The sequence below is a fragment of the Diadema antillarum genome, unplaced genomic scaffold (genome assembly GCF_040938485.1).
Source record: "Diadema antillarum isolate AM-2024a unplaced genomic scaffold, OU_Dant_1.0 scf00000028, whole genome shotgun sequence".
Lineage (NCBI taxonomy): Eukaryota > Metazoa > Echinodermata > Echinoidea > Diadematoida > Diadematidae > Diadema > Diadema antillarum.
The window spans coordinates 5,232,424-5,256,622 of NW_027270917.1; the positions used below are offsets into that span (position 1 = coordinate 5,232,424).

Consider the following 24,199-nt stretch of genomic DNA (forward strand, 5'->3'; position numbering starts at 1 on the left):
ACATTAGTAAGTCAAATGATAAAAAAAAAAAAAAAAATGATTTGAGCATGGGTTTTGCAACCATCCCAAAATATTTCAAGTTTACACATTTTTTTTTAAAATTCTTTCTTACCTTGTAGTGGCATCAAGTCATCACTTCACAAAGAAATGTAGGAAAGATATTGTGTTGCTTTATCTACAATTGTACATAGACATCAGATAACATTGTTGGCTTAAAGGGATCATATAGTTTTGGTTGAGACCTAATTTCTGGTTTCTAACATTTTTTGGTAAGATAATGAGAAACCTCTTATGAAATATGAAAGAGCATGTAATTCCATGAAGAATTCAACATTTATTTGATGAAAATTGGTTTTGAAATGGCTGAGATATCCAAAACAGAGCGATTCAATAAAGTTTGGGACCCACATTTTATTGCGATCGCTTTGTTTTACTTTCTTTTTGGATGTTTCAGTCATTCCAAACCTGATTTTCATCAAATAAACTTTCAATTCCTCTTAAAATGGTATGCTCTGTACCATTTCGTAAGTGTTTTCTTGGCATCTCACAAAAAGTTAAAAGCCCAATTCTCATCTCCACCAATACTGTGCTATCCCTTTATTAGTACTGCATCATTTGTTCATTTATGTACTTGAGGTAATCTTGTTCATATCAAGTGCTATATGATAATTCATACATTACAATCTGAGTTATATTAACTGTAAAGTCTAATTCAGGAAATGGTGATATTCTGGAGTCACCCAGTATTTGCAGTGTGGAAAGGCTGATGAATGGGTTGGTGTAATCCCCCGCGCAACCTCACCGAAGCTTGTGAAATGATTACAGGATGCGTCACTAGAAAGTAATGCTAAAATGTGGCATTTCAGCGAAGCTTGTAAAGGCGATTGTCAGTCACATTTCGAGCAGAAAATAAATCTTGGATTCTTACACACTATGAGCAGGAATTTATAGATTAGAAAGAAGAATGCCAAGGTGTATCTGATTTTTGAGGGAGACAAACATAATGTATGGACAAGGTGAATGACTGCATCGCTCAGAAAAATTATTATTCTTGTTTGAGTTGATACAGACTTTATGAAGGTGGGGGCGCTGTGGCATAGTGGATAAGACTCTCGACTCCCAGTCGGAGGACACGAGTTCGATTCCCGCCCAGTGCTTACGTCCTTGGACAAGATGTTTTTACCCACAATGTCCCTCTCGACCCAGGTGTATAAATGGGTACCTGGCAACGCTGGGGTAATAATAATGGCAGGGCCCTCTGGTAGAGCAGTGGCAACACTGAAGAGGCTACCCTGGATAAGTAAGACCTTATTATATGAAAGCCTGCTGAAGTAAGAAAAAAATTGTTATCAGAAATTTTTGTGACTAAAGCAAGCTATTGCAGCCTTTGTCAGACTCCATCAAATATATATATATTAATTTATTACATTGTATATTTACATTGTACAGTCAGTGTGGTCACAATGCGGAAAAACACTTGCAGCTTCAATGAGCATCATCTTCTGTGCACTCCACTGCTTTGCAGAGAATAGGACAGATTTGTTTTTACGACGCACATGTACAAATGTATGCATCACAAGATGTCTGCATGTGGATCTGCATAATATGCAAGTTTCATTTTCAGTGTCTTGATGAATGAAATGTAATAAAAGGAGAGTCTGCTGTTGGTAATGATATGTCTTGAAATACCAAAGGAGGATATGCTATTTTAATGGGTTTTATATCTGTTTGTTTCGGTTCTAAGAATTATGTCGCAAAACTTTCACAATCAAGAATGGACCAGAGAGATGTCCCATTCAATCGTGTGCTCATGTGATTCAGGGTACCATTGTTCTGTAGTTATCATCAGACCCACTTGACAAGTGTGTAAAGCTTTACAAGTCTCTCTCTGCCCCACCCACCCCCCTCTCTCTCTCTCTCCCTCTTTATTTGTGTGTGTGTTTGTGTATGTCTATATCAGGACTCAACAATAGCTTCTTGCCTGGTGGCCTGTTCGCGGCAATAAAATACTTAAATCTGAAATTTGAGTGGCTCGGAAAAAATATGAAGCTGCCTGAAATGAGAGCAGAATTAACAATCCATTCTGAATTTCAGTAGCCCAATCGGGCCACCAAAATATAAATTTGGTGGCCTGACACCAATTTAAAGTGGCCCTGGACCACCAGGCCACCCGTAACATTGAGCACTGTATACTATACAAGCTGTTAATTTCGCCTACAGATATTTTCACAAGATACTGTTTTCGCAAATTGACACTGCAGCTATCGTAAGTGAACTATTACCCTAGCGCGTGGCAACAAAAATCATGTGTTGCTAGATTCACGATCCAACTGTGGTTTGCAAAATTGTGAAAATTCAGCCCTCGAAAATATACAGTATGCACATACACATACACATACACATACACACACACAAATTCCAGCTCTTTCTAAATAACCAGCTGGTTAGCAAAGTGTAGCAGTATTCTCTGACGTCTAAACTATGCTAAAGCAGATAATATAGAGCAAAAAACAACAACAACAGCATACACTGCAGAAGTTAGGTTATCTAAGATATCTGTTGCTCTTTTCTTTCATAGACTGGTTGGGGAAAGAAAATGTAAAGGTTTGATGACAAAAAAACAACAACTATGAATCAAACATGTGGTCAGCGTTATTAACATTTAATAGGAGGCTTGAAGGCACCACTTGCTTGACTTGTGTAAAACAGGACATTACTAATTCTATTAGGTAAAACAAGAAATTTTTTGCAAACGTAAAACTTTCACAAATTTTGCATGCACCAAGATTTGTGAAAACTCAGTAATTGGTAATAATGACAGTGAGAGAAAAATATTGACCATTATCAAGTCACCCTCATCATCATCATCATCTCTTTTATCAAATATGATAGCAGTCAACATCCTGTTTCTATGGATACTGTGACTTCCTAACTGTATTCTCCCAATTGATGGACCCTATTTCAATATCAATTTGCTCTTCTTCCATTCCCCCTGTGCAGGTTCTGGCTCGCTGCTTCCTCCTGATGCTGCAGACCCAGTACCACTTCTTTCAGACAGCGGCCGATCTCCACGCCCCGCTGAGCAGGTACCAGGAGCTGGAGGACCTGTTCATCGGAGACGAGTGCCTGCCGGAGATCAGGGATGCCTGCTCGTCGTGGATGTCAGCAGCGCAGGTGTGTATCATCAAAAGCTTTTTCCTCCATCCGAAAGGAGCAACAATTGTCCAAATAGATGTGGACCACTTACGTTGGGTCTTTCCTATATTCCTTAACATTCTCAATTGCATAGATGACAGTGAGCAGCCGAAAGAGCATCTGAATCACAATGTACATGTGCCCTCCATCTCTAACTTTATTTCCTCGTTTTCATACTGTATACACCGAATATATCCCAAATTTTGTTAGTCGGGTGCTATTCGCAAATTTAAAAGCACACAGAAATATCAACTTTGATATGAACATGAATGTGACGTTCACACATACATTTCACTGATAAACTGTACTCTACAATCACAAATTTAACCATTCATGAAATTGTTGGGAAGTCCCGATTCGTGAAAAATTAGACTCGCTTAAAGGGGATGGCTAGTAACTGATCAGTGGGAATGCTGGGGGATGATTGTTCCAATTCGTGTGCGATTCATTTAAGAGTACATTATATATCTATTGTTGTGTGAAAATTATTTGCTTCAGAATGGTCTCATATTCAAGTAATGTGCAGTTTAATGCCCCATCACTGTACAAGCATGCTAACCTGGAAACATTAAACTGCAAATTACTTGAATATGAGACCATTCTGAAGCAAATAATTTTCACACAACAATAGATATATAATGTACTCTTAAATGAATCCCACAAGGATTGGAACAATCACCCCAGCATTCACACTGAGCAGTTACTAGCCATCCCCTTTAATATATGGTGTATACAGTATTCTGTGAATGTTGAAGGCTTTGTCCTAGTGCCATATAATAAGAACATCTGCCAATTGCTGAAAGATAAAACTATGTGAAAGCTTGTCATGATTATTGCTTTGTAGACGCCTCTTTGCGTGTCCTGTTCAAATTTCTTCCAACATATAAATGTTTTGTAGCATTTGTCAAATAATTGCCAAATTTTGCTAAAGTTTTACTTTTTTTAACCCTGTTTTCACAGCAGCGGACTTTGTGTTCTGTATGTGATTTTCTTTAACTGAGGATGTTAAAGTTTGCTTACTTCTGTAACCGCTGTCTCTTTTTTCACAAAAATGAATTCATGTGTTGCTGCAGCTGACCAGACCACTGAGAAGAGGTGACCCACTGTCATCCCAGGAGCTGGGCCTGATTGAGGGCCTCAAGGGCAAGGCTGGCACCGATGACCCACAGGCCAAGGACGCTCTGGGGAAGCTGGAATCACAGTCAATGGTAGGAGTGCTGCAAGGATGGAGAGCCCAGTGGGCCCTGAGGGATGGGCCCTGAGGGGTGGGCCCTGAGAGTTGATACCCAAAGACTCATCAATCCAATCCAATCCAATCCAATCCAATCCAATCCAATCCAATCCAATCCAATCCAATCCAATCCAATCCAATCCAATCCAATCCAATCCAATCCAATCCAATCCAATCCAATCCAATCCAATCCAATCCAATCCAATCCAATCCAATCCAATCCAATCCAATCCAATCCAATCCAATCCAATCCAATTTCCCACTGTGAAACACAATATAGAGCTTTTATAACATCGCAGACATGTGGATATCAACATTAAAATCAGTTTTAATGAGGGGGATGTGCACGATGATATTAAAGGGATGGTACAGTATTGGTGGAGATGAGAATTGGGCTTTTTACTTTTTGTGAGATACCAAGAAAACACTTATGATATAGTGCAGAGCATACCATTTTAAGAGGAATTGAAAGTTTATTTGATGGAAATCGGGTTTGGAATGACTGAAACATCAAAAAACAATGTAAAACAGAGCGATCATAATGAAGTGTGGGTCCCACACTTTATTAGAATCGCTCTATTGTGGATATCTCAGCCATTTCAAAACTAATTTTGATGAAATTAATGTTGAATTCATCATAGAATTACATGCTCTTTCATATTTCGTAGAAGGTTTCTCATTATCTCACCAAAAAATGTTAGAAACCTGAAATTAGGTCTCAACCAAAACTATACGATCCCTTTAACGTGACATATTTTGCACTTTCAAAATTTTCACCCATTCCCTGCAATATGATACTTACATGAAGATGATTAAATATTAATGTAAATATTTTGGCAAACACATTTTGTCCTTGTGAGTTTTATTAGATTGTTTAATACTAGTATGGCTACGTTAAAGGCTGGGAAGGGGTGCTGGTTCCCATACTAGTATCTGCCTCAAAGATAATGAGGGAACTAGCGATAGAGTCACAAATGCTTGTAGAGACAGTTTGAGGGTGGAATGGATTTCCTGCTAACCTTCACTTGTTCAAAGAGAAGTAAACTAGATGATTTTTAACTTCTGGAATTGGTCAGTTTTGATGTATTCGATGCAGGGAGCCAAATTCAAGTTTTGTTTGTTGGAGAATGTCTAGGAGTTTGATGTGTAGAGCAAACAACCCAGTTCTATATCTGAGGTCTTCTTTTAAGTTATGATTACGATTTGATATGCGCAAAATTAGAAGAAAAAAAAAAGAATTAAAAAGTCCTGTTTGCCAGGTGATGTCTGGGAGTTTGATGTACAAAGCAAACAATTCAGTTCTACACCTAAAGTTTTCTTTTAAGGATTGATTATTATTTTACTTGTATATGCACAAGATCAAAAAAACAATAATGTAGAACCATTTTATTGGCATAATGAAAGTATACCCCCCGTCGCTTCATCACAGATCTACCGGCACGAGATCGCCATCTTGCCGCAGACCAGTTTCCTGTTGCTAGGCGGGTTCCACCTGCACTCGCAATGCCTTTCCATGCTCCTCCGTGCCTGCTGCACGCCCACCGACATGGAGGATCTTCTCAGCAGACACAGATGCAGCCAACTCGCTGCAATGGCCATGGGTGAGTATCTTGGTGTCGTCAATAGCCGGCGGAGAAAAATAGAAAGAGTCCTTGGCATGATCAACTGCAGAATCTTGACCAAATTTCTAGTAAACTCTTTCTCTCAACGGCATTTCACAGTAATAAGATGATGTACATTTGATTTATTATATTCGGTGAATGCCCAAAATTGTTCAGTGACATCTGTAGGTATTAGTACATTGTGTTTGTGGTTTTTTTTTTCAGTCTCTTTTGAAAATACAATGTACCCTACAAGTTGCCTTTAAGTTAAAACTGTTAAATTTTCATGCATCTGTGACATGACCTTCATTATTGATGTCACAAACTGCATCTTAACCCTATTCTAACTGGGGGGGGGGGGGGGGGGGGGGGTCAAATTGACCCCCCCCCCCCCCCTCGATATTTCGTGCCACGATTCCGCAACGCGCAAAGATTTCACGACTTTTTTCATTTAAGTCTCCCGCATATTTTGAGACCAAATTTGCGACGTCCGGGTACGCCGTTCTGAAGTAACATAATGTTTTGCATTTGCATGTCAACCCGAAAACAGCTCAAATTCATGATATCGTGTGCAAATCCAATGCAAATTGTGTTTTTTGGTTAAATTGATATAGATTAGATTATTTCAACTTTTAACCATTGAAATTAATCAATTCTAGTGTACATAAGCTTGAAAAAGTGCCTGAAACAAATTTTGGCAAAAAAACAATAGAAAACAAAAGGTAGAAAAACAATGAAATACCTAAGAAATTAACAAAACAATAAAAAAACAAAAGAAATTGAGTTTGATTGTGCTATTTTTTTCAAGAAAATTGTTTGCTGTGTCTTGAGGAACTCTGACACAAAAATTTAGCAATCCTTCGTTCTTTTTGATGGAGTTATAGGTGAAAATATGATTTCATGCATAAATTTGCATAATTAAGTTATTAAAAATAGAAAGCCAATATTTTTCTATTGTACGACCATGTAATCTTGTAGTTGACATCCAGCTCTATCTTTAGGCAAAATTTTGCGGCAACGGCGGCCGAGATCTGGGGGGGGGGGGGGGGGGGGGGGGGGTGGGGTGGGGGGGGATTCAAATTGACCCCCCAGTAAAAAGTTGGTCTCAAATAGCCCAGTTAAAATAGGGTTAAGCTGCTGTAAGCATTTTAAAGGTAGGGGATACCTTTTACAGACCTCCCAAAATGCAGCAAAACATTAAATATGAACCTCAGGGGACTTGCTTAGGCCACTGCTTAGAAATTTGGAAGTCAACAGTTATCTAAAATTTGAATGATGCACAAAACTCAACTACTCAGTAGTTCTGTGTGTCAGCCACACTTAAAGGTAGGGGATACCTTTTACAGACCTCCCAAAATGCAGCAAAACATTAAATATGAACCTCAGGGGACTTGCTTAGGCCACTGCTTAGAAATTTGATAGTCAACAGTTATCTAAAATTTGAATGATGCACAAAACTCAACAGCTCAGTAGTTCTGTGTGTCAGTCACACTTAAGCCTTTTTGCTGCAGTCTTCTGTATTTGTTATCTATAAACACAAATCTAAAAGTACAAGAGCTGATGTAATAACATATAGAGTGTGTGGCAAGAATGTATGTAGAACTGTTTGTAAGTGTTGATGAACTTTCTTCACAAAATATACATGATGGACACACATGCGGTGCATGGGTCTGCAAAGGTAGCCTAGTAATGTACTGGAATTTACGGTGAGCCCCGAAAAAAATTCAATTCAAAATCTAACGGTCAAAAAAATGTACTAAATGTTACCTTCCACTTTCAATACTTTATGGGAGTTTCTAAAATGATACTCTCTTCAACATACCACTGTATTTATACAACTCTTCATTTAAGGCATGCAAATGGGATTCCCTACCTTTAAGCCTTTTTGTTGCAGTCTTCTGTATTTGTTATCTATAAACACAAATCTAAAAGTACAAGAGCTGATGTAATAACATATAGAGTGTGTGGCAAGAATGTATATAGAACTGTTTGTAAGTGTTGATGAACTTTCTTCACAAAATATACATGATGGACACACATGCGGTGCATGGGTCTGCAAAGGTAGCCTAGTAATGTACTGGAATTTACGGTGAGCCCCGAAAAAAATTCAATTCAAAATCTAACGGTCAAAAAAATGTACTAAATGTTACCTTCCACTTTCAATACTTTATGGGAGTTTCTAAAATGATACTCTCTTCAACATACCACTGTATTTATACAACTCTTCATTTAAGGCATGCAAATGGGATTCCCTACCTTTAAGCCTTTTTGTTGCAGTCTTCTGTATTTGTTATCTATAAACACAAATCTTAAAGTACAAGAGCTGATGTAATAACATATAGAGTGTGTGGCAAGAATGTATATAGAACTGTTTGTAAGTGTTGATGAACTTTCTTCACAAAATATACATGATGGACACACATGCGGTGCATGGGTCTGCAAAGGTAGCCTAGTAATGTACTGAAATTTACGGTGAGCCCCGAAAAAAATTCAATTCAAAATCTAACAGTCAAAAAAATGTACTAAAGGTTACCTTCCACTTTCAATACTTTATGGGAGTTTCTAAAATGATACTCTCTTCAACATACCACTGTATTTATACAACTCTTCATTTAAGGCATGCAAATGGGATTCCCTACCTTTAAAGGGACTGTACAGTTCTTGTTGAGGTGAAGATTCAGGTTTATAACATTTTTGGTGAGATAGTGAGAAACCTCTTATGAAATATGAAAGAGCATGTAATTTCAAGAAAGATTCAACATTTATTTGATGAAAATTGGCCTTGAAATGGTTGAGATATCCCAAAAAGTGTTCCTAATAAAATTGACAGGCCATGTCTTTTATTAGGATCTCTTTGTTTTACCTTGTTTTTAGATATTTCAGTCATTTCAAAACCGATTTTCATCTAATAACTTTTCATTCTTCTTAAAATTGTATGCTCATTAGCATTTTATAGAGTGGTTTCTAAATATCTTGCAAAACATTACAAGCTGAATCCTCACCTCAACCAGTACTGTACAGTCCCTTTGATATTCAAGTTGATCAATCATGAATTTCAAATTAGTTCTGAAACCCTTATGATACGGTGAGTGATGTTCTTTTTCTACAAAGTAATACATGCGTGGATCATCAAGTGTTCTGAAAATGAGGAAGATTTCTTTCAGCACACCCTGTAGTACAACAAAAGGAGAGTGTTTTTAAACTAATCATGCAGCGAAATTTCAGGTACTGTACCTAAATGGGAAGGGACTGGAAATTTCTCATAAAGAAAGTGAAATATGTGGCAACAACGTGGAGAGAGAATGCTCTCTATATATGTACAATGTACAATTTCCCGAACGAAGAGTGGTGTTCATCTATTGTAGTCACTGATCGCTATAGGATGCATCTGGATATCTCATTGGCCAATCACTTGAAGCAACCATGCCTCCATCTTACCAAGCGCATCGCCATACACTTTGTATAGAGGCTCTGGACGTCATGTGATCTTTGTGACAATCTCTGCTGGAAATGTGTGCATGCCCTCATAGAGCGTGTGTGGTAACATGGCAGCGCAGCAGCTTCAATTGTCTGTATCGCCAATGCAAAAAAAAAAAAAAATTCTACTCATGCTGCAGAGCCGTGTCACAGATGCACTGTGGGATTCCTCAGGAGTATTTGTCACTTGCCATACGATTCAATGCGATTTTCGTCTGCTTTTCTTTCATTGCTGCTGTTTTCTTCAGTTAGAATTAAGCTAGATAAAGAGTTTAAAACTTCAAAATTTTACTGATTTGCAGTCACTAGAGTCATGGTTCACTACGGCAAGGCTTCAATGTGCTGGTCACATAATGGAAAGTGACAAAATCTTCAACAAAACATAGCCCTGGATAAGGATGGAACGTGACACGAGTGCATACAATGTATATGCAGCCAAAACCAGGACAAGTTTGTCCCTTGAGCTATCCCATAATGCAGGCGCGGCACCCAGGTATTGGCAATACCGAGAATTGTATGTATATTGTGAATGGGCCAATGAGATATTCAGATACTTCCTATAGAAGTCAGTGATCGTAGTCCATGTGTCTCAGTGAGTTATATACATTGTCTACCTCTTGCCCCCCCCCCCCCCCACCTCTCCAGGTGCGAGCGGACAGCTGCAGATAAACCAGCAGGAATGGTTTGAGGCAGTGCGCCGCGAGCTGCGGAACACGACGCTGCAGGTGGACGGGACGATTTGCAGGCAGACGTCCAGTGCCGAGGAGGACTTCACCCACAAGATGGTCAGTTTCCTCGAGGAGAGCAGGGAGTTGACGTTAGAAGACGTCAGTTTCAAATCATCAAGGGGGCACAGGGAGGCGACTGGTCCCAGGAAAAGCCTTCTAACTTAAAGTGACAAGTCATGAGAGAATTACATCACAAGACATGAGATTAAACATTTTTGCCAATGAGTCATATGTACACTCATTTTATATAAACGCACACACACACACACACACACACACACACACACACACACACACACACTTTATGAACAAGAAAAATTCATGTAGCATGTAAAAGGTTAAATATAATGCAGAATATCTATTTGATGAATTCATTTATTACCTTCATTTTGAGGTACAAGGGAGACACTTGAAGCATGAGACAAAGCAGGATTGAAAGAATTACTAAAATAAATACAAAAACTGTCCAGAAAACACACTGATAGTCATGAGAGTAACATTGATAGTGATTTTTATATTGCAATGCCAAAGATCAATCCTCTTTGCAGAGATAAGAGGACACAGGTATTTTTTTTCCATGACGTCACACACCTCGTGATTACGATGGAAAGAGGATTTGTCATATGCATCACCGATCGTGAATAGACAACTCGTGTTCAGTCTGTAATTATGGCAATTGTGACAAACAGACATTAAATTTGATGTGTGGGATTGCCAGTAGTTCACAACCGTGTGATTTGACATGACTACGAAGACATTTCAATATCCGAAGTCCGAATTAAGGTGTGAAATCTTTAAATTACTCTAAACTACTAATTGTTATCCTCCTCACTTTGGTTCCAGATTTTAGAAATGTGCAAAACATTTCTTGTAGAATGGTTATTTTGATGGGATAATCTCTTGAGTGTTATTAGCGGATTTGTCGTATGCATCACTGATCGTGAATAGACAACTCGTGTTCAATCTGTAATGCTCCAACAAATGCATGTCTCTTTAATCTAATCTGATGAAAAAAAAAATCTAATTTGCAGAAAGTGGTGACAAATCTTGTGACAGACATCGCAGCCCGTTTGGACGTGATCATCGACATCCAGTCTGTCGCGGCTCAGGTCATCAGCCATGCCTGTGCAGCGCTGGCCCATCTCCAGAGTCAGACGGCAGTGCAGCTGCTCTTCGGCCGGGCCTACGTGGTGAGTGTTGGCAAGCATTTGCCGATTAGGTTGAGTGTGGTGGTAGTGGCCACATTGTAGGACATTTCATGACATGTGTAGAAGTTGGCACAGAAGAAGAAAGAGTCGCCGACTGCTGGGATCACAAGGTTTTAAGTTCAATTCCTCTCTGAGCGTGCTACTGTGGTTTTGATTATGCATGTATGTCCAAGGCTTGTTGGCTCCAATTATGGCATCCGCTGTATTGATGCTGTTATGGGAGCTTTTGTTTCGGGATGGAAGCACTGCAGGACAACAAAGTTTAGCAACCATGCCTGTGCAACCTGACATCTCATCTCACAGTGCTTTCAAACCAACTGACAACAAAGTTGAAACAAGGTGCAAAAAAAAAAAGACCAACAACAACAATAACTTTCTCTTTGTTTGTCCTGCCTGCCTCAGACTTTCATCCATACATAATATGTGTAGATATAAATGAAGACAGGTGCACCATTTTAGCAGACATGTTACTTGTTGATGTACAGTTGAACCTCTCTTATCTGGCCTCCCTTTATCCGGATCTCTCTATTATACGGACGCAATCTCGCCGTGATTTTTTTTTCTTTTTTTATAATTACGGGAGGAAAGGGGGATTCCCAACTCCTTGAGAACTCCTACACAAACACATTGTCACATGAATTACATATTACTTCCAACATGATTAACATATATTACATCAAATTTCCTTCCAAATTGCTTACCTTCAGACATTTTAACATCCCCAAACATCCCCAAATGTAACAATGAAAAGGTTGCAGTATACACATTACTACTGTACATGTAGTACTACAATGGGCTACATCAGTACATGTGTATGTATATGTACATGTATAAAGCATTGAGTCTCCCGTATCCGGCCAAATCCCTTATCCGGATGAGCCCCGGTCCCGACTTGTCCGGATACGAGAGGTTCAACTGTAGTTGATGATTGAGCAATTGTAACAGGTTTTACAAACAGACATCCAATTCAATGCATGGGACTGATAACATTTTTAATCTTGTGATTTGACATGGCATCATTTTTCACAAAATGTTGTCCTTTTGCTTATTGGTCAGGAATTTTTTAGATGAAAACAGTTATGGCACATGTTTATGAGTGTGTCTGTTAGTAGCAAAAAAAAAAAAAAAAAAAAAAAAAGATCCATTGGGTGCCATATCAATCTTTGTTTGACATTATGGCATGATAGTAGTACATGTAGTGATGATGATTAGGATAATGATGGTGTTGATGGTGATGGTGATAATTATGATGATAATAACCATTAGTGAGGCAATTCAAATAAGGTGTTTTTAGCACATATATAGCTATGGGTAGTGTTGGATATTTGTTCAGCAAACATGCAAATGTTCAATATCGATGTAATACAGTCAAAGTCAGTTACCGTAAACTGGGGGGACTTTGGACAGGTGGGTGACTTTGGACAGGTATTGTTTCACTTGCATTTTTATTTTGCTCTTAGTTTTTCTGAAAATATTTTTGTAGGTTATGAAAGGGGGATATGTGAATATTTGAATGACTGCACTTCTCTTGTATATTGCAAGCAGCAAAATAATGTAAGTGAAGCTGTCTGAACTGTCCAAAGTAACCCCGCCTGTCCAATGTCCCTCCAGTTTACGGTATTGTAAAGGAAATAAAATTTCTTCCTCAAGTCTTTCAAATGTAGTAAATTCCACTCTAATTTCCTCCTTTCCATTTGACGCCACACAGGTGACCACGAGGGCAGCAGAGGTGCCGGAACCGTACCATCGTTATGCCCAGATCACCTCGCAGGAGAGCGCCATACTCGTGGAGGTACCCTCAGTCTGGGACCTGGTCATGGTGGGCGGAGCTGGTCTCCAGGGGGCGTGTCCAGAGTCCAAGGAGGGTGGTCCCAGTAGCAAAGGGCAGGCCCAGGCACAGGGTCAAGCACAGGGTCAGGCACAGGGCAAGGGTGCCCAGGAGAAAAAGCAGCCACAAGCTGAGCTTGGGGCCTGTGAGGTTGTGTATACAGCCAAGGTGGACCTGATCGATGTCTTGGAAAGAAGGTGAGGGCAGTGGGCCAAAATTTTCTTCCAAGAGACTTTTCCAAACCATCCGTGAAAGCATGGTCTTCCACATTATGTATTGCCACTTTTATTGTCTGTAAGAAAAAAATTTGAATTCACACATATTTATATGCTGCCCCCAGTATTTGATTCAATGGACTAAAGATTATCTATGGCAGACTGCCATGTGAAAAACAGGGGTAGATGCTGGTAAAAATGTATATGGCTGTCATTCTCACTCAAAGGAATATAGAATATTATGTACATATGGGTAATACCTGTCAACGAGAATATCACCTGAAGATGAAATTTTGATGATCAAATCAATGGCATATTTTTCTGAAGCAAACAATAATCCAATTAGGCCAGAATATTCATTTCCATGTAGGCATTTGAGCTACATTCAAAGTTTTTGACATAATTTCATGATTTCACCATGAGTTACCATGTAAATTGAAGGGTGTGTACAGTTCTGGTCGAGGTAAGGATTTAGCTTTTAACGTTTTGCGAGATATTCAGAAACCACTCTATGAGATGTCAAAGAGCATGCAGTTCTAAGGGGTATCAAAAGTTTATTTGATGAAAATCAGTTTTGAAATGGCTAAGATATCCAAAAACAACGTGAAACAAAGAGATCCTAATAAAGTTGTGGCATGTCGCCTTTTATTATTAGCACTTTTTTAGATATCTCAGCCATTTGAAAACCAATTTTCATCAAATAAATATTGAATCCTTCTTAAAATTACATGCTCTTTCATATTTCATAAGAGGCTTTTCATTATCTCACTTAATAGGAATGTTCAAAACATGAATCCCCACCTCAACCAGTACTGTACAGTCCCTTTAAGGTCTTTTAGATTGAACATATTCAAAGATTGAATGACAGTGTGGACGATGTTATTTCCAGCATTGACCGCATTCTGTTTTGTTTTTCTTCCGCACCGTTCAGACGAAGCTCGTTGCCTCTCATCCAAATCAAACTGGTCAAGAAAGACATCACCATCACGGTGACTGGCCCCCATACCAGCAGCGCCTCCTCCACGCCCCTCACCCCCACTACCCCGACGGAGAGCCTGTCCTCTAGCGGCGGAATGAAGCGCACCATCGAGAAGCTGGTCTCCAAGTTCCGGCTCCGTGTCCCCATCAGCAAGTCCTCCGTGCACCACCCGGCCGCCGCCGCCGCCGCCTCCGTCTCGGCCGCGCCGACCCCGCAGAGCGCCTTCTACCTTCCCATTAGCCACCTGGATGTCCAGACGGCGCCGGCAGCCGCCATGAGCCCCGGCAACCACAGCACCACCAGCAGCAGCAGTGGGTGCAGCAAAGAGGCCTTCCTCCTCTCTTCCCCATCCATCTCTAGTGGTTCCTCCACCATGTCCTCCAACAGCAGCCTCTATGAGAAGGAAACGCCCGACACAGAGACCAAGACTGTCAAAATGGTTGGTGTCTCAGTTTCATTTTTTTTTTTTTCATTTGAATGTGACTGCCCAGCTCAAAACCTACAAAAAAAAAAATGCAGATTAGGATTCTCTGTAATGAACCAAAATATGTCATTTAGGTCGACCTGATATTTTTAAGTGGAGATTAATGTTTTCCATACTTACGGTCAAAATTTGGTGGCTGAAAAAAAAAAATGGAATGTGAGGTATTAGCGGTTTTCTGGACCATTTTTTTTTTTCAGTTAAGTTCTCCTTTTAGTAGGAAAAAGTATATATTTTTATTTCTATTGATACTTCTGCATGGCATGTGTACAGAGAGATTTTCTCATGGTACTCTTTTTTGCAGAACTTCCCCGTGCAGGGAGATAAGGCCAGCACACGAGAGTCCGAGTATAGGAACCCGGTGATGGTCGGTCCAACGGTTACCATAACGTCCGAACCGAGCCCCACGGAGGAGAAGAACCACTGGGAAGCATCCATCATGAGGCAGCATGGTGAGGGGATCAACAGTCCCTATGATGATAATGATGGTGAAGATGATGATGGTGATAATTCAGAGCTGCCAAGTCTCCCTGATTCTGCAGGAGTCTCCCTGAAAATGTCATAATCTGTTCATGTTTGAATAAGAGGATATTCAAATTTCCCTAATTTGGGAATTATTTTTGCCCATTGAAATGCATGTAACACACAGATATCTCCCTGATTGCTGTGTGGAATCCCCCTGATTTGGATGTACTAATGTTGGCAGACCTGGATAATTGATGATGATGGTGATCTTGGTAATGATTTAATGATGATTTGATGATGTGATGATTGTGATGATGGTGATGATGGTGATTATGATCAATATGATGATGATGATTTGATAACTTGGTTAATAGTGAACATGTTGGTGATGATAATGACATGACACTGATATTGATAGTGGTAACAACGATAGTAATAGTGATGATAGTGATGACAATGGTGATAACAGTGGTCACTCTTATCAGTGTGATAATTTAGAAAATGATGAACATGATTGTCTCTTTGACAGTGATGATGACAAAAATAGTTTTATAACCAGTTTGATGATGGCTAGTCTGAATATTCTGCATCTTTAGTTGGTCAAAATTTAAAGCAGTTTGTGCAGATTATAACATTTTGTAATTAGTGTGTGTACTTTTACGTAGATACATGAAAACTTCATGCTATCTTATTAAATCTGAATCATCTTCTACTTGTGCTTTTGTTTATTTTCAACTATAGATCTGACAAGAACGAAGAAGGGTCTTGCATCAGACTCCGTCCTGCAGGATCTGGTCAACCTGCTGTCGGGGGTGCGGGCTCGCACCTCTTCGCAGGCCCACCTGGACCCTCAGGCCAAACCTGTGCATGACAGCGTGACCCGTACCTCCAGCTCCAGTAGCACCAGCAGTCAGGGCGGAGGAGGCGGTGGAGGCGGTGGAGGAGGCGGAGGTGTAAGCGGAGGAGTTGGTGGAGGCATGGGTGGTTGGGGACGTGGTGAGGGAGTGGACAATGCCATCAACTCATCCCGCTTCGGCAACTACAACCCCTCCTTTCAGGAGGCAGACCTGATAGACCGCTTCCAGGAGCAGATGGGCATGTGGTCGATGCGGCATTACCCCCAGTTTAGCAGCAAGCAGCAGCAGCACCAACAACAACATCAGCAACAACAACAACAACAGCTCTTCAACGAGATGATGCAGGGAGGTATCGCCACGTTCGACAACAACAACGACGTAGACTTTGCCACCTACGTGGCCTCCAACTACCTGGGCAAGCGCTCCAAGCGCTACTCGGACAACCTGAACCTACCGGGCCAGTCGCATGCGGCCCACTCGCCGCAGCTCTCGCCCCGCCCCCACCAGAAACAGCAGCAGCAGTGGAGTGTGGGCAGTGTGAAGGAGGAAGGGCCCATGAGCAGGACATGGCCCACCAGTGATGTCATCACAGAGAGGTGAGCGCCAACAATATCTCTCTCTCTATCTCCATCTTTCTGTTTAATCTGGGGAGGACATTTCATTTCCCTTCATTTCATTTCATTTCAGTTCATTTCAGTTCAGTTCAGTTCAGTTCATTTCATTTCATTTCATTTCATTTCATTTATTTCCACTTTCATAATTGGTTTACAAAATTTGCATTAAAAAACAAACAGACAAACAAGAATGCATGGTATCAAATATGATAGTGGCAGAATCATGAAAAGCACAAAGTATGCTTATTGATATGTTGTGTCAGAGAGAAAGAGAGAGAGACCATTGCCAACATGAACAGATCTCTTGTGATGACAGAAGTTTCTGAAACAAGATTTCCTTTCCTTTAAGTGCCTAAGTGTATCTTTCTGTTTTGGGTGTTGTTGTTTTGTGGAGAAGTTGATTTAATTCTTCCTACAAAACCCTGATTCAACATGAAAATAGAATTCCTGGTAGCAAGTGTTAATGTAATGTCAAGCTGCCAATAGTCACAGATATGAAGAATTAAATGACCGTGTGCCATATGATATCTCTTGTACCTTCAGGTATGTACGATCTCTTGAGAATTACCCTTCAATTCCAACCAGATTTTTCTTCATGTTTGCAAGTTCTGATGTATTTACCCAATGACCGTTGCACCTATATTTTTTTTATGCCTCCAAAAAAAAAAAAAGCAAGTTGTCAGGGGATGCAACCACATTTATCAACCAGAGGGACTAAAGAAGCACCCACCATTTTTTTTAACCGTCATCCGAAGCCATGTGGACTAGCCGATGAAGGAGATATAACCCACTCCTGTCATGTTTTTGTTATATCCATTTAATCCTATGGTACCCCTTCAGAAATGAGAACCTGAACAGCACCTGGTCCAACCCAGCCCACGACTCCGGCAGCTCCAGTGATGAGGCCTCCAACAGTGGGGAGAACCCCAGCTCCCTGGCCTCCATGGTGCACTGTTCTCCTGGTGGAGCTAGCCTCTTGGCTCCTGTCTCAAGAAGGTGAGACATTTCAACAATTCACTGTTACTGGCTATTCAATAATACAACATATTTTGTCTCGTCTGTTGCGCAAGCGCTTGCTGAGTGTGCGAACACTTTCTACTAGCGCGCAAAATCTTGTTACAATTTGCAAGCGTACAAACATTTAACTAGTTGCTTCATACGCAGTTGCATGGGGCCTACTTCTTTTTCAGTGCCAAGTCAACTTAAAAAATGAGTAGAAGTATGGTTGTTTTTTTGTGTGCAGTTCATGCTTTTTCTACATATGATTATCGATGGTAATGATTATACAATGTAGATGATAATAGTTATATTGAAAGGCATTAATTCATGGAATACTAGGGAATATTACACACGTTAGGGCCAATATTGCACTCATGTTTGATGAGTGCAATATTCCCTAGTATCCCATTCATAGCCATCCAATATGATATAAATATTGTCTGAGTGCAATATCCAAAGCTCGTTGACGAAAACTGAACACTCAGCAGTGACACAATGCAGTGGTACTTTTTACTCCATATTTCATGATGAGCCGTGTGCCCCTATGATAGTGAGAATCTTTGTAGGTATTGTGTAATACACATATGATAAAGAGAGTCATGAATACAATCTCTGTTCAAATGTTTACCTTATTTCTCCGTCCATTTATCCTTGGACTCGGTCCAACATTTCCATTCTGTCACACGTGACTGGAAATTCTCCGAACACGTGGTCCTGGATCTGTTAATGCACGTTGCTACTCAAGAAGACATAGCAGCGGAGAGGACACGCTACACGGCAAGCCGTTCTCTGCCAGCCCAGAGCCCAGCATGCATTATCTGGAAGTGGTCCCCTTGGTGAGTCGCATCTTGGTGTTGGGGTCCAACAGAAATTGTAAAGTGTTCATGGTTTTCATACGTATCCTTCCTTGTTTGTAGGTCAGCCGAATGGTTGCATTTCTTGCTGTTAGTGTATTTGTTGCCGTTGCTGGCATTTCATGTTTGGTGAGCTCTTTATAGAGTTGGGGTTCGAAGGTTGGGGCCCTATATTTAGTCAGAGATATTTCTGTGTTCATTTTGTTTTTTAATTTTCGCTTGTGTGTATGTGTGTTTTGTTTGTGTGTGTGTTTGTGTGTGTGTGTGTGTGTGTGTGTGTTTGTGGAGGTAAGTCGCTAAATTCAGTCTTTGGCCACTGCTAAAACTCCATTCAGGACATATAAAGTTTGTACATGTAATTGTAGGATTTGTGAATGGAAAAGGAAGTGATTTGCTCGTTGCTTTGTGGGGAATTAACGTGTTGATAGTCCATGATAGTAATACTGATATTTCTGACCTGCTACAGGACAAGAATGGGACAAAGACCTGGCCTCCCAAGATAGCATGGCAGCGCCCCAACTCGCCAGCAGCCGGCATGGGAGCCCCAGGAATGGGCGGAGGAGGGGGCAGCAGCCACCAGCTCTGGCACCCGCCGTCCTCCCCGTCCCCGTCCCCCTCCCCTTCCTCCTCCCGGGAGCATCTGAACATCCACGCCGCCCTGACGCCGCAGTGGAGCGACCCGCTCTCCCTCCGCCAGCCGTCGGTCTGGGCGCCCAACTCCACGCCCGTCTCCCCCTCTGGCTCCATGAGCGCCATCGCCTCAGCGGCCTCCTCGACATCAACCACCAGCCACAGCCAGGGGGCCTCTCCCAACCTGCCCATCCGGGGTCACCCCAAGCTCGACCGTCGCTATGCGTACACCTACCACTGATGTGCTCCCGTCTCCCGGTTTGTTACTAGCGACACCGAACACCCCATCCAACTCCACCCTTGAAAAAAAAAAGAGTAGGATAGTTCTGTCTTCTCATTAGCACAGTGAGATGTCAAAGAAACTCCCTAATCCTGACTAAAATGAAAAATACACATTGGGTTCTTATGGAAGATATGAGTATGCATTCCCCCCAAACCTTCCCTAACCTCCTACATGTCATCTTGATGTTGGGATGATTTGGGGTAAGTTAGGATGACATGTAGGACAATTTAGTGAAATTACAAGGTAGTAGTTGAAGCTTTGAGATTTTTTTTTTTCTCTCACATAGACTCACTCATTTACCCATCTTGTCATGGTTTACAAATCTTTGACTACGGCACAAGTTAGTTTTCCTTTCAGCAGAGTGCAAATAGTTACTACAAAAGCATGCAAGCATGTGAAACATAATGTTGTCAACGTGATTACAAATGTCAAGAGTGTTATTGCAGTACTTTCACACTGGATTGCAGTACTTCTATCTTATTTCACACTCATCATGTTGAAGTGGTATAAGACATGTAAGTCTTTCGTATGAAAAAAAATAATATCGTCATAATCTTTGAATATGAAAAAAAAAATCTTAATAATTTGTTTGAGACTGCCATGAGCCAGAAGTCCACTCTAAAACTTTGATGAAGAAAAATTGATGACATATCTCTAAAATGTATGTGTACTTCATTTCAGTACTTATGGCAAAGATTGCCTGTCAAAATGACTCTTTCGTGGTTCAGTTGGACTTGTTAACAAGGCCGCATCGCGTTTTGATGTTGCTATGGTGATTATAAATGCAGCAGAATGTTAAGGGAAAGCTGGCTGATCTGTGGAGCACATGGTCCGTTGGCAAAATAGCGACACGTTTCCTGCAAAACGGCAAGTTTCCAGTAATAGTGTGCACTGCAGGACAACTGTTTTTAGTTGTGCTTGCAAACCTTTTAAAAAACAGTGAATGTTTTATGTCCTGTTATGTCATTTCTCTGGTCTGCTGAGCACATCAGTGCAAATAGATGGTTTTCCTTCAATCTTATTATACTCCCACCCACACATAGTGTGTATGGGGGTATATAGGAATCATTCTGTATGAATTTGTTGTGCTAGTGGGAATGCTACCTCTCTATAAACCAGTTGGTTTTCACCGATTTTAAATGAATTGATTTCAAAATGAGGGGAAGTGATTTCACAATGGACAGTTTCAAAATGATGCGTGTGTACAAATGAGTTAAAGGTGTGTATCAATTCATAGCTATCACAATATGATATTACCCTTTCCTTGTCAACATGGATATGTGGTGTAAAGTTGTACTTCAAACTACACCAACTGATTGGAAGCATTTTTCTTTTTTTTCTGTGCACATTGACCCTTGACCTCTGAAATTGATGTAGTGGCACTTCTTGATATTGACTGGCATGCTTTTATGTTGTTGGTGGGTTTTTTTTTTTGTCTGTATGCAGCATATACACACTTAAAAATACTCATAGCCTTGAAAAAGAGCATGGACGCTCAAGTAGGTTGTAAAATTAACTATTCGTTCGCTTGTTGGACATGCCGACACAATTGCGGCTCTCTGTCTGACGACAACCTCTTTTTGGCCAGAATCATATTGTGACATCACAGCTTCCACCCTTGTATGTGATGTGCTCTACACGTACATGTATGTATCATTCCTGTCTGGCGCGATAGTAAAATTGTCGACTCGCCCCCTGCGAGCAGTGAGTTGTTCGGTTCTGTCTGAAAGCCATGTAAGCTAGAGAATTCTGCAGTGAGCTGTTCGTTTACAAGTTCACAAGAAATTTTACTGTTGATATAGGCAGGTCTTTGATGAATATGTGAAAGCTTCTGCCGGGTAACACTGCATGAATGATTAAAATCATGAAGTAAAAAAGAAGAAAAAGAGCAGAGAAAAACCACGTCTATTTGAGATAGATCGGTTGATCTTGTTTATATTGTCAAGGTGTGATATATCATGGAGCTTGGAACATAGGCATGTGTAACTTGGTCTCATGCTTCATGGCAGGCAAGTGTCCAGTAGGACATGTAAAGGTTGTTAGCTTGTCACGCCCATGTACGGGTTGGGTTGTAGTGTAGATGGTATGTACATAGTAGAATAAGCACGTTGATTAACTTGGACAAAACGTTTTTGTTTTGTTTTTTCTGTGAGCAAGCTCATCAGTTAAGCACTGAATTCAAGTCTGTATTGTACATGTGGTACCGTCAGTTTCAAAGGGAGAAAATAGGAACCTATTATTGTATACGCCGAATATTTCGCGAGGTTTTTATTTTCGCAAATTTCGTGAGTCAGGTGCTATTCGCGAAATTAAAGACACACGAAAATATTGACTCTGATCCCGATGTGGATGTGACGTCGCGTGTACATTTCTCTGTTCAGTACAGGACTCCACGATCGCGAATTTAACCACTCGCGAAATCGTCGGGAGTTCCCGATTCGCAAAAATTTAGACTTACGAAATATATGGCGTATACAGTATTGTAAGCAGAATCGTAGAGGAGACAGCGTTCAAGAGGCATGCGACTGCGTGTAATTCAAAGGCAACTGGTATTGTCAAAACAGAACCTATGCTAATTTGCATGGATTTCTTTTTCGTTTTGTTTGTTTACTCAGATTTTAGAACAAATGATTTATAGGAAAACTGACAATTGGCAACTGGCTTGCCTTCATATCTTCCACTTTATTAAAAAAGAAAAATGTTTTTTGACTTCCAAAATGCAGGAAAAAATGAAACGTGGCAGTGATTATGAATCGTGCCAAGCAATCGTGGCATTAAAGTGTAGTGAAAGGATATAGAACTAGACTAGACTAGGCCAGGGACCCCTCGGCGAATTCAGGTCATTTACTCAAGATTATTTTGTACATTGTGCTTGATGCATATCATTGTGAGTATCGAGAATTGCCCTGGCTTTGGCAATTTCTTCCCGTCAACCCATTTTATACTTCATTTTTGTACATTAGTCCTCACTGACAATTTTTGGACTTCAGCTTGCTTTCCCCCCTTCCTCTTACTCTTTCTTTCCTTCACACACTCTCTCTCTCTTTATCACCTCCGCAAAGGAAGGAGGAGGTTATGTGATCATCAGCATTGGTTTGTCTGTTTGCAAAATGACTCAAAAAGTTGTGAACGGATTTGAACGAAACATGCAGGAAAGTTCAAAATGACACAAGGAACAGATGATGAAGTTTTGGTAGTGATCCGGGAATTTTCGTGGATTTTTGAAGGATACTTTTATCATTTGGCATATAAGGTCAATGAACTGTGGAGTTCTAGCAGCACATACTGGAGGTTTACATACGCGCACCAAAGCGTGTGCTCTGCTCGGGCGAGGCACCGTGCAGCTGGAAGCTGATGATGTAAACAAAACGGCTTCTATATTGGGAAATTGCATGCGTGTATGGGTGGAAATGTGTTGCTGGCTTGGTGGGGGTCGGTGCTCTGCCAGTGCTTTTCTAGTTACTTCTATAATATTCTATGGCTCTATCTCTCTTACCAGTACAGTCCGACCTCACTGATACCCAGCCATCGCTCTTCGTGATCTCTACATTACCAGGACAGGGACTGGCACATACGATTGTTGTTACATTTTTCAGTACGAAATACCACCTCGAGAAGGAACAGAGACCAAGGGGGGAAGAAGAAAGTGTATTTCCGGTCATATTCTATTTTCGTTTTCACATAATTTGCATTTGAATTTGAATGGTCAGATATGCAAAATCATGGTGAATACGAAATTAGCAATGCCTTGTGTGTATTTCCCTACACAACTTGCCTGAAAATGTTGTGCTTAAGCATATCTCACTTATCCGGCCGTATTACTTGTCTAGATGGGCGCCACACTCACAATATGGCTACATACCTGAGGCTGGACTCTCTTTGTTGTTTTATTTTTCTAGATGTCATATGCAAGGTGCTGAAAGCAGGTTGAATCTTGTCCACATTCTCCCCAAAGAAAGTCCTGGCGATACCTTTGTGTGTTCATTTTTCTGCAGTCCTCTGACATCTCCACATCCAGATCTTTTGATTTGGTTGTGTCTCTGTATTCCTTCTCTCTCTTTTTCTATGGATGAAGAAGTTGTGTAACTTGAAAAGGGGATCGGGAGGGGGAGAGGGGAAAAAAAAAATCTGTTTTGGGGGGTTTTTTCTACATCATTTGTCACTCACTTTCTGTGTAGAACTTGTGTGCACAAAGTTATGTCATTGCTGTCTTGACTTGACCGGTGATGCAGCAAACTGCAGTGCGGTTATCCGCCCCATGGCATCAGGTAGTGGGTTGTTCATTTTTCGTCCAGTGGAAAACAGGAGAAATCAGTCACAGTTGGTTAAATGTGTGACACTTAGTGCTGCGGTCACATGTGACATCAACTGATTCAAAAGTGCGTGTTTCGGAAGCAATTACAACTTCCGCTGCATGTTTTGGAACTCATCCAAAAAAAAACTCGAAAGAATGGTGGAATCATCCATTAGCTAGTGCACCCGTCCAGACGGTCTGATAGAGATAATCAGATATGTCAAGACGCTGCTGAGCCATTCCTAATCCTATCCTTGCGC

At 40.7% G+C, this 24,199-nt stretch overlaps 1 protein-coding gene across 1 annotated transcript in view; it reads left to right on the forward strand.

The window, feature by feature from the left end:
• Positions 1 to 23,193, forward strand: part of LOC139737241 (uncharacterized) — a 53,889-nt gene extending 30,696 nt beyond the window's left edge. The window contains exons 2-14 of the mRNA XM_071647920.1: positions 3,001 to 3,174; positions 4,269 to 4,403; positions 5,856 to 6,027; positions 10,150 to 10,289; positions 11,264 to 11,422; positions 13,149 to 13,465; positions 14,415 to 14,907; positions 15,263 to 15,395; positions 16,150 to 16,344; positions 16,414 to 16,861; positions 17,720 to 17,875; positions 18,624 to 18,714; positions 19,199 to 23,193. Coding sequence (XP_071504021.1) covers positions 3,001 to 3,174; positions 4,269 to 4,403; positions 5,856 to 6,027; positions 10,150 to 10,289; positions 11,264 to 11,422; positions 13,149 to 13,465; positions 14,415 to 14,907; positions 15,263 to 15,395; positions 16,150 to 16,344; positions 16,414 to 16,861; positions 17,720 to 17,875; positions 18,624 to 18,714; positions 19,199 to 19,603 — 3,018 coding nt within the window. The 3' untranslated portion in view covers positions 19,604 to 23,193. The remainder of the gene's footprint in view (positions 1 to 3,000; positions 3,175 to 4,268; positions 4,404 to 5,855; positions 6,028 to 10,149; positions 10,290 to 11,263; positions 11,423 to 13,148; positions 13,466 to 14,414; positions 14,908 to 15,262; positions 15,396 to 16,149; positions 16,345 to 16,413; positions 16,862 to 17,719; positions 17,876 to 18,623; positions 18,715 to 19,198) is intronic.
• The last annotated feature ends 1,006 nt before the right edge of the window (positions 23,194 to 24,199 follow it).